At 31.5% G+C, this 11,326-nt stretch overlaps 1 protein-coding gene across 1 annotated transcript; it reads left to right on the top strand.

The window, feature by feature from the left end:
- Positions 1-4,015: 4,015 nt before the first annotated feature.
- Positions 4,016-10,358, top strand: LOC121129819 (clotting factor B). Its single transcript, XM_071893433.1, has 8 exons — positions 4,016-4,094; positions 4,523-4,621; positions 7,580-7,747; positions 7,814-7,879; positions 7,937-7,996; positions 9,821-9,912; positions 9,981-10,064; positions 10,135-10,358. The coding sequence occupies exons 2-8, from the start codon at positions 4,615-4,617 to the stop codon at positions 10,321-10,323; spliced, it is 666 nt and encodes a 221-aa protein (XP_071749534.1). The 5' UTR covers positions 4,016-4,094; positions 4,523-4,614; the 3' UTR covers positions 10,324-10,358.
- The last annotated feature ends 968 nt before the right edge of the window (positions 10,359-11,326 follow it).

Raw genomic sequence — 11,326 nt, 5'->3', positions numbered from 1 at the left:
CCCACCCCCTGCGGACGCCTATGTATTTAGTTCTAATTCAATGTCCATATGCCAAATTAGAAAGATTATCCATAGGATTATTGAAGGAGAAGACTGGAAAGATAATCGAAGAAGGTAATAATTAAGATTCGGGTCGAACAGTTTATTTGGGACTTGGAGGAGTATATCAAATGTTTGAGAATTTTCAGAAAACCATCAGTTCATAATAATATCCAGATGTCTCCAAACTGATTTGGATTAGTAAAGCTCTCTATCCGTTGGATACCCCGACTTCTTATTCAATTGCATATTGTATTTAACAGAAATATTTAAAATATAGTGGGTAATAACAATTTTTTTAAATATGACATATCGACACTTCCTTATAGTATGACATCACACTTTCGATTGAAGGTTTTTTTTATAGATTACGTAATGACGTCTCTTGAATATTTTGTTTATCAGTCATTGTGAACACAATTTTGTAAGTGCAATAATGTGTATTTCAGTCGATCGATTATATTTTAAATTTTGGTATTCGATGGAAAAAATCCTAAAGTTAACCTTATCAGATCCGTATTTTACCAGAGACGTCTAGACTTCTTTTTTTTTAAATAAGAACTTTAAAAAGTCGATTTTAAATGTATTAGAGCTATTAAAAGAAGAAGAAAAAAATTACACAGAATTGTAAATTCAATCATAAAGAATAGTTAGCTGAAAAAAAGAAATTAAAGCTCTTAAAATTCGAACAGTAATTAGCCTATAAAAAATAGGTACATATTGTGGGTCCATCTATGTTTGTAACCTTCCTATAGAAGTTAATGGAGTACTCTTGACTTGTCTCTGCTATTTATTTGTGTTCATAGTGTAGGTAGGTCACAAACCTAGGGGGCGACACAAGAAAATTGTCATACTTACTTTTAGAGGTTTTTCTTGTTCTTTCAACAACAAAAAATATATATGAATTTCTTCTATCGGAAATTACTCTGCATAGTTTAAGTTGTTTTTTTCCAGCTAAGTATCTTTCATGAACCGAGTTACAAGTTAGTGTAAATTATTTTTTTGTTTCAATAGCTCTAATACATTCAAAGCCGAAGTTTTTATTATTTTTTTTAAAGTTAATTTTCGTAAACTTCCGAATATCTCCGGTAAAGTACGTGTATGAGCCAGTATACTATACGCTTATACGCAATATCAACTACCAAAAATTTCATTTTCGACTTAGAAAAAGTACAATCACTCAGTTCTTATCCAGCAAATAGAAGTCATTTTGGTGTCAACAAAATTCTACGCTCAAAATACATCGTAGAACCTATTTAAAGTCCTTGATTCAGTTATTTTTCATTATTTGTAACCTAACTAAATAGTGTTATTTCTTTCTTTGAGTTCAGCATAATTTAGCTTTAAAGTCAAAGTTGAGTCACAAGTCTCGAATAATATCTACCCACTCTAGTGATAATAAATTTGCCAATTAATACATTGGAACTTCAAAGGCTCTAATCATGGGGTAGAGAGTTGAACTTTCAACATTATCCGCCTCTTCTAATACCCTTAATATGAAGTTTTAATATATCTAATCAAATAGGATATATCAATTTTATGAAACTACATATGTCATCATTTTGAAACTTTCCATTACCAATATGCCTTTGATATTTCTTGAGAAGATTTAGTATAATTCTATTTGACTTTTGTGATGTTAAAATAATACATCTATTAAAAAATTAGATATAATTAACCCATATAAATATTCATTTTTGATATACATGACTCTATTTCACCGTATTTAAGGAGTTATCCAAAAATTCCTTCGTAGACATTTATTATAACATCATGTACATACTCCTTTAAAAATTGATCCCTCAATTCATCTTATAAAATAAACTACTAAAACTCAATGTTTACCCATTTTTGTCATGGTCTTAAGAAAAAATATTTATTGAAGTTTACATGTAGTGCCTATGATGAAACAATCAGGTTAAGTATCTATTTTAGTTAAAAAAGTTTTTATTTTAGTATTAAAATTTTGTTGACTAATAGAACTCATAATTACTTTCTGATTCGAACATGAAAGTTGGATTGCCCAACAACCTCTCCAATCAACTATCCCATAAAGGAATTTTTGCAAATTGCCGTTTTGGAAGAAAAAACAAACAATAGAGAAACATTTTTTTTTTCAAGGTTTAGTTTTCTAAAAAAAGGTCATTCGATCAAGTTATGCAACAAAGCAAAATTTTTAAATTTTTTCAAAAAATTTAAAATATCAAGCATCCCCCCACACCAAAAAAAATATACATCTATATATATGGTATATAATCCTGGGGATGTCCCTTTGAGTTATTAACCATTTTTGAAATTATTTATGAAGGTTTCAAAGAATGGTTTTTACGCATTCTTACTATTTATTAACCATCCAGGAATGAATATGAAAAATGAAGATGGAAGGGGAGTGAGAAATGTCTTATTTTGTAGAAATAACACTAGTCAACAAAATGTTACTTTTATCAAAATACTTTTAAACTCCATATTCTATTTTTAATAGTACTTGCCGTGCGCTAATAACGAATCTCTAATTCGTTTTCTCTTAGTAACTATTTTTCAAGAATTTCCGATTTTTGAGTATTTTTACCGTTTTTAAAGGTTAGAGGCAAATTTGGAGTAATCAACAGTTAGTCTACTCAAATTCCATGTGTCTGGGGTACAATTTGGGAGATTAGTTGGATTATTTTATTGTCACCTATCAACAGATGGGAAAACTACAAATTGGATCCTTAAATGGATCAGACTCACCTGCAGGTGGGACAGATCGGTAGGGAAATCACTAATGGTGTATTTGTCTTTATTCCAGTTCAGTCTTTGGACCGATCCTTATGATTATCGGTCTTTGAAACCAGATTTTCGATATCTCATTCCTTGGGACAGATCCTTAACTGTCGGACCTTGGAATTTTTCCCTAAAAAATTCCATGGTTTATCAAGCCAAATAAGATTTATGAGACATTAAGAGCCTATCTTACAAAAAATATTCTATTTTTTTTTTTTCATTATAGTGCAATAAAAAAGAACAAACGGTTACATATGATTCATATTATTAATCAGTTATATATTTTATTCTATTGTATAATTGAATAATTAAAAGAAGTAAAATCACCGTCAATGATGTCACGAGGGGATTTATCTTTTATCTTCTTTAAGGACCTACAAATGTTGACAATGTTTAAAAAAATAAATGGAAGATCAACATGGTGATCCTTACAACTTGAATAATGTTTTGGAAGAGAGCGACTTACCTGTCATGACGTTTCATTAGATCAGTTACAATCAGCTGTGACATGCGTCGAGGGGGGGAATAAACAAGGACATTGGCAAGAACTACTCGGATCTCTATCCTCAATTCTACTATGAGTTAAACAAGGACTTACAATTATAACTCCGCAACAAGGTTCCTCAAGGTTACTCTCCGTCTTTTATGAGCACACATGAATCTTCTATCAGGTTATAAATATAATTGAATGTTGTAGAAATGTAAGTTGACTACTCATGAATTAAAATATAAAAATAGCAGCTTAGGTAAAGATAATTCTTTTTGTAGTTTGCCAATTCCAAAAAAACGGGCGAGCTGAAAAAAACACCGTATTATAATTACTAACTATAAATGATAATTTATAGATAATTGGGGGCAATTTTTCTGCCAGCAATCTTCCGTACGCAGTCTGAAATATTAAAATATCATCTTCTTACTTTGTTCATTTTTCTTCAATATTGCTTTTCCGTTGACGCACCATATATTATTTATATATAAACGTTTTAAAAACATCAAACATTATAATACATACATATATCCATTTCCTCAAAGGGTGTCAATTTTGATACTGATAACGACTCTCTATATATTCCTCCTGTACATTTTTAATTTAAGTTAAATTTACTTTTTTGTTTCTTTATTCCATTTGATTTAATTGACAAGTTTAATTTGTTGATCTTTCTTTAGAAACCTTTTTGACATAGAATGTTAAAAAATTGAACTATTATATGTAAATACTTTGTCTTTTTCAGATACTCAAATATATCACTGGAAATCGGAGATCCGCAATCTACAAATCCAACAAAATTGTGGTAAAGGAAAAAATGATATCCGAAGAGGGAAAATCTATGGTGGAACCATTGCTTCTCCAGGAGAATTCCCTTGGATGGTTTTAGTGATTAAAATATCTATGATAAGTGATTTTCAACAATTTTTCATGTGTGTCAATTCAATTTTTATTTGAATGTTTGACATATTTTTTCTAATACCAGGACTAAAATCCCTCACACAAAATCTCACTCTGGGAATAATCCTTCATTCCCTCTAGACAAAATGCTCCGAGTTAGATCTTTTTTTGATCATCGGTATTTTGTATTTTAGGGGATTTTTTCCTGAAAGAGTTTTGTCCACCGAGAAGTTTGGTCCTATTATTTTTACATAATTCGGATCTTGAAATTGAAACTTAATCCATTTATGTACTTCAAATAAGAATTGAAATTTTATAAAATTATTTAATCAGGTAAAAAATCAGAGTCCATAGCTTGCAGTGGTCAGATTTTAACGGAAAAGTTTGTCATTACGGCTGGACATTGCGTGAACAAAGCAATACAAATGTTAGGTAAGTGGTTTTGAACAAATCTCAAATATACAAATACATAAAATAATCTTTTAGAATTCATATCTAATTCTAGTAATACTTGAAGCACTAATCACGAATCTGTAATTCTCTTTTTAGCATCAAGTCTTATTTTAGAGCGTTTTTTAATAAATTTTGTTATAGTACTTTTACTATTTTAATCTGTTAAATCCAACATCCGTGTTTATATTTCATTTGGGATACACAGAGGTTTTTAAATTGTGTGAGGGGGGATTTGAGGTCTTTTCGTCATAAACCTTGTAAATTTTTGGAGGCATTAAGCTAATCTGAGGGCGTCTATCCCCGTCCCAAATTGCCAACAGTTCCCATGTACAGAGTGCGACAGGAAAATTTTCTGCGATCAAGAAACAAAACCAAAACCTTAATAACTTTTTGTTACAAAAGTATAATGGATAAAAGTTATTGGAAAAACTTTTAACAATCAATCTAGGCAAGAACTATTCAATATGGCCACCTCCTGCCTATATTGCAGCTCCCTCACAAGGTCGGAACTTGGCGCATGTTGATGAAACATTACATTTTGATGGTAGCCTTGAGCTCCTACAATTTCTGTGTGATGTCTTCCCAACCTTGATCTCTAAGACGATCCACACACTGAAGTCGAGGGAATTGAGATCAGGACTGGAAGAGGGCCAGAAGGTATTGTCCCAGAAGTCAGCAAAGTGCTCCTTCCAGAAGTTATGTGTCTTCAAGGCTTTAGAGCTTTCAAAACTTGGTTGACTCTGAAGATATTCTTGTCTTTGAAGATCTTCACAGTCGACAGATGACTTTTCAAGTAATTAAGGACTTTTTTGCATCTCCCAAACCTTAAGGCATTCATCCTATCAGTGAGGAGATGTCTTGAAGTCCTGAAAAGCTCTTGCGGTTGACGTCATCATGAAATGCCTCTTGTTGATCTTAAACAGTTTTTAAAATATTTTTTCATTACACTTATTATTATGAGTGGAGATGTTAAAATTGTCAAAATTAAGGCGAGTGTTAAAATCATTTTTATGAAAATGCCATAAAAATATAAGTTTGAGGGACAACATATCTGCTGAACTAAATCACTATAAACTATAGTACTCCTTGTTCGCTAATACATTTGAGCTTTCAAAATAACGAAGAATTATTAATCAATGCATTAATATCTTGTAGGTTATCCACATATACTTTTTTTATTCATTTAGGCTTGTGAGGATTTTGACCATTTTCAGATCTTCTTTAATTATGGCTTTTATCAATCTACAGGGTTGATCTTATTCAGTGGTACACATTTTATTATTTTCAATTTTTCAAGAGTAAAATTTGAAAGAAAGGTTTTTTGAGGACATTTATTTAGCAAAATCATCATAAAAGTGCTCAGCACATCTTTTAGTCAATATGTGAGCCCTCAGCTCTAATAATTGCCTCAATACGAGGCCTAAATCCCTTGCAGACCTTGACTATGTAGTCAGACTCGAGCTTGGTACACTCCTTCTTGATGGAGGCCTCTAGAGTGTAGAAACTCATGTGAGGAGTAGCACACACCATCTCCTCCAGACACATCTAGATAGAGTAGTCTAAACGTCTGGAGAAAAGGGCGGCTACATGCTGGATTTTTGGTTCTGACGAAATTTCTCACTGAAGCTGAGGCATTGTCTGGATATTCGGTTATGATGTAGTGGCTGTTCTGCTTATTCACAGTGTCATCAACAGTGAAAATATTTTCATCAGAAAATAGAAAAACTTGGCCGAATTTTTGCTAGCCTTGAAAAAATTTAGAATCTTCTTTGCTCTTTCCAACCATCTCAGCTTGCTTTGTTGAGAATAATATGTCTTGTTGTCTCTCTCCGTGATTTTGCACCAATGTCATTCCGGATTGAAAATAATACAATTTGTACCGCTAGATAAAATCGCGCCGCTAAGACTCAGGTCTTCCTGAGATACAACTTCCCGAACTTTGGGGATCTCAACCGAACTGAGGGCCACCCTCCTCTTCAGAAAACAAAGCTTTGGACTACGCTATGTAGGTGCTTCTGGAGGAGAGGATATGTGCTACTCCTCAGACTCCTCACAGGAGTGCCCAGTCTCTGGAGTATTCTATTATGAAGGAGTGGACCAAACTATAGCCTCACTACATAGTCAAGGTGTGCTAGGAATTTTAGGACTCGTATTGAGACTAATTATTAGAGCTGAGGGCTCATTTATTGAATAAAAGTTATACTAAGTATTATTTTTAGATGATTTTGTTAAATAAATGTCCTCACAAAAGCTTTTGTTGAAATTTTACCCTTGAAAATTGAAAATATTAAAATGTGTACCACTAGGTAAGATTAACCCTGTATAAAAACTATAGGAGGAAAATTGCTTCGTTTGTTCAAATGACCCCTTTGAACTAAGTGCTACATTATCTCAAATTTATCCTCCATTTTGAATTTTTATACAATTATATCAAGTGATAGTAAAATAATCAATAAATCAATGTATATAAATTGCATAAAAATGAGAAAGTGGCTAAATAGTGATCCTTCAAAAAATTAATTTTACTCCTCAAAAAAAAGTTGTGTAAATTTTGTGGCTGTAGCTATTTTCATGATGAAAAAAGGGCTCGTTTCAAGCGTCATGTTTTGCATCAAAACCCCATTTTTCCTATTTTTTATTTTATCTACTCCGAGCTGTAATACTTGACTGACTACTAGGACTTGAAAAAAGTGGAGTACAGTCGAAGTCGAATACAGCTCTGGGCATATCTTATACTGTCTATCTATATTCTATACCATACATTTTAGAACATGTAAAATATAATTGTGTCTCATCTGAGCAATTTTGAAATGCCCAAATATGGTATTTTTATTCTATAGCAGTTAATTTTGACTTCAACTTATTATATTCACAAGTTTGATGCATTTTCTAATAATATTTCATCTTAATTAATAGGAAAACTTTTATTCATTTCAGTCATTACTGGATATTTGGATCTTAGGGAAATACTTGACAGGAGCCATGTTCACAAGGTGAAAAAAATATATATTCATAGTGATTATAAGGAATGGTCCCTCCTCCAATCTATTGTGGCTGAGAATGACATCTCCATTTTGGAGCTGTTTTCTCCTTTAAAACTATCAGGTGAATAACAATTTCAAAAACTTTTTGTAGAACTATATTTGCAATATTAGAAACTTTTTTGAAAAGTAGATCCGGAAATTGGTGTGGCGTGTTTGCCCATTCCGAATGAGAATGTCTCAAGTATAAACTTTAGTAAGCTTTATTTTATTAGATGATTCATCAACTATTGATCAAATTTTATTTGTTTAGGGATGGGAAAGGACTTTGTGACGATTCTAGGGTATGGAACGACGAATAATGGAGCTAGATGTGAGTATCAAACCTAATCTATTGCCACTCATTCATTTATAAGCACATTATGTAGTCTAATGTAAACCTGTTGAAATATTATTGGAATATATTTTAGTAAAATATTTTTATTTGGTCATAGTTTTTGGGACTTATAAGTCTATACAATACAGTTTTGTCTCATATGGAGATATTAGGCGTTGGCTAAAAAAATTTGCTTTAATATAATAAAAGACAAGTCATCCACGAATGTTCAGTGTTACTCCGTTTTTTATGACCAAACTCACACGTAGCTACTCCAGAGTTTTATCAATTCATATATGTTCTCTCCTCAAGAATGAAATAATAATTATATAATAATATAATGAGCCAGGAAGTACTTTAGTCTCTTTAGCATTCACTGGCTATACTTTACCTGCACACACTCGTTGATAAACCTAATTACATTTCACATTCAGTATTTTGTACTTTCAATACTATATAAATACAATGACATTGTTATTTCAAAGATCAAAAATACCTCAGGGAGCACTATAGGTATAGTTGACAGGATTGTAATTAAAAAAAACTACTTTTGAAAATAAGAAAGGAAAAACAGTAGCCGCGTGTGCCTTTTTTTTTTTTTTTTTTTTTTTTTTTGTATATTATATAATAGGTCGTTTTTGGTGTTAACTTCTCTCTCTGGAGTAAGCATTATGGCCAATCTTTGGGATAAATTGTTTGAAAAATACATTATAAAATAAATATATACGAATTCAAATACAATTTCAAAAAATCCGAGTACTAAAATTATTAAAATGTACAACATTCTCCTCTTAGTAGCAGTAATTCCTTTTCTCCCCCACCCCAATCATATAGTAGGCAGTTGGGTCTTAATTCAGTAGTACCATATGTCTCGCTCTCGTGTTCTCGTCGGGCTCATTTTTTTAATTACAAACATGTCACCCCTAACTGTAGGTATACAGTACCGGTAATTTCGCCACCTACATTTTTTCCGCTAGTAATTTTGCATCGACGAGATTTTGCTGTATGACATATTTTATAATAATAATGATAAAATAAATTAAAAATAATAGTCAAAAAGGAATAGCCAATAAGTTCTAATACTATTTGGAGGAGCATAAACTTCAATCATGCAACCTGTTGTAGTAAAATTATCTTATCACTTCTTTAAATTCCTACTTGTCAACTCATATGAACTTAATAGCATAATATTTCTGGTTGTTGCAATTTTATATCAACATCACGTAGTATTCTGAGCAGCACTTTAATTTTCGGATAATATTTGAAATCCAAAGAATGTATACAAATCGAAATCAAAGAAGAACAGAACTGACTATAAAATACATTAATCCTAAGTCAATCATATTGTTATTTTTTTCCTTTTTTTTCTTTCTCTGGCTATATAATTAATCTGATGGAGATTAAAGTTCGAACCAATAATATAAAAGCATAAAAAGGCAGCGAATATATCATGCGGAAAAATCTCCTCGGATTAAAAATGTAGGCGGCAAAATTACCAAGAGAAAAAAGTTTCACCGGAAAATTACCCAGACCACTTGTGCACCATCTATAAACGTTGCAAGTTACATGCTTAAATTGTTATTTCTTTGGTAAAAAAATGCTTATTTTCATTCATCTTTCAAGATCTTTAATGTTTTTTTCGAATTTCTTATCTAAACGTTCATACAGAGAAACTTTACTTTATAATATATATTTATAAATATTAGTGGAGAGATAATGATTACTTCTATGAGCAACATTACAGCTTTGTATATATTATTTTGAAGAGAATTTATAGTCAATTCCAGAAATTTATGTATACTTTGCAATTTATATCTGCAGCTTGTTGTCTACGATATGCCAAGGATCTTCGATCGATGGGTTGGAGAAACTGTAAGAAACGTTTGTTTAGAGATTTCCACTTCTCTTCCGTTGTAAGTTACTTCAAAACATTTCCCTGGATTTTGTCGATTTCGTGGTTTTAATCATTGTAATATTTCAGATTAAATATTTGACAGACAAAACCATGAATTCAAACTCTGTTTGCTCCATTGGCAATGAAAAACATAAGGCAACGTCTTGTATTGTAAGAATTTAACTATTACTTATGTATTTACGGTAAAGATAAAAGTGATTTGATTTGTTACATAAAAAAGGGTGATAGTGGAGGTGGAATGTACTTTTTAGAAGATGACAGATATGTTCTTATGGGAGTGACTTCTTATGGAAAGGTATCTCATGCCATGTGTGATTATCAATCACCTTTTGTAAGTGCGAATATCAGAGTGTATATTGATTGGATATTGAAGATTATTCACGGAGATAATTTTGAAATACAAGAGTAAAATAAAAGTTTTCTAAAGTTCAACATAAATTAAAACTAACGTCTAATTTTATTTCCACTATTGATTTAACATAGAATTCATGCCCAATGTATATATGTAATATGTAAATGTCCTCAAAATAAAATAAATGGCAGTACAAGGAAAATAGAGGGACCAATTATATGCATATATGCATGAAAATCGATTTCTTTAGCGTGACCATCACGAGTAAGTTTAAAGAAGGTCACTACTTTTTCTAATAGATTTTACCGATATTGCAGCAATTTTTCGTTCGATATTTTCTCTGAACTCTTCTAACGTTGCCGGTGTATTGGTGTAGTACGCCAATCTTTTTTTTACTTCGGGCCTGATATATGATAGCACAGGCCGCATAATCATTTTGTTTTGTAACTTGTTAGAGTGACAGATTCATTTTCAGCAAACTTTCTCGTGAAGAAGTTTCTTTGAGTTTCTAAACAACATTTCATGGACTCATAATTCTCAGAGTATAATGTTCTAGAAAACTTTTGGTAGTTGTTTTGCTTCATTGGGACGACGAAGCACATATCTTTGCTACATATTAAGTAAGTAGCTTTCTTGTCCTTTGTTTCCATAAAGAAATATTTCACTCCACGCTATTCTTGGAAAACACGCCACTTGGTATCCACTTTTCAAATTTTTAGTAGCCATAATCAAGAGTGAAGGAAAAGGTATCTGAAAATGAAAGAACAGGAAAGATATATAATTGTGGAATACCCAAACGGAGATGGAGAAAATGAATGTAGCCCCTGCTTGTGCTACATGGGCACATAATATATATTTCTTGAAATGCATAAAAAAAAGACAAAGAAACTCTATATTTATTTAAAAGATAATACGTCTAAAATACACTACAACAATAGTCAATGTAAATCACGTCAATATCTTTTAGTTTTCCCAACAACATATTCCAATTTAAATTTTATCACAAAGTTTTTCTAATTCCATACGTTTTATAAAGCAAATTCAAGTATCGTCGGCGGGA

The sequence above is a fragment of the Lepeophtheirus salmonis genome, chromosome 14, assembly GCF_016086655.4.
Source record: "Lepeophtheirus salmonis chromosome 14, UVic_Lsal_1.4, whole genome shotgun sequence".
Lineage (NCBI taxonomy): Eukaryota > Metazoa > Arthropoda > Copepoda > Siphonostomatoida > Caligidae > Lepeophtheirus > Lepeophtheirus salmonis.
Note: the sequence above shows the minus strand (reverse complement) of the source record. Positions and strands in the feature narration are given on the sequence as shown.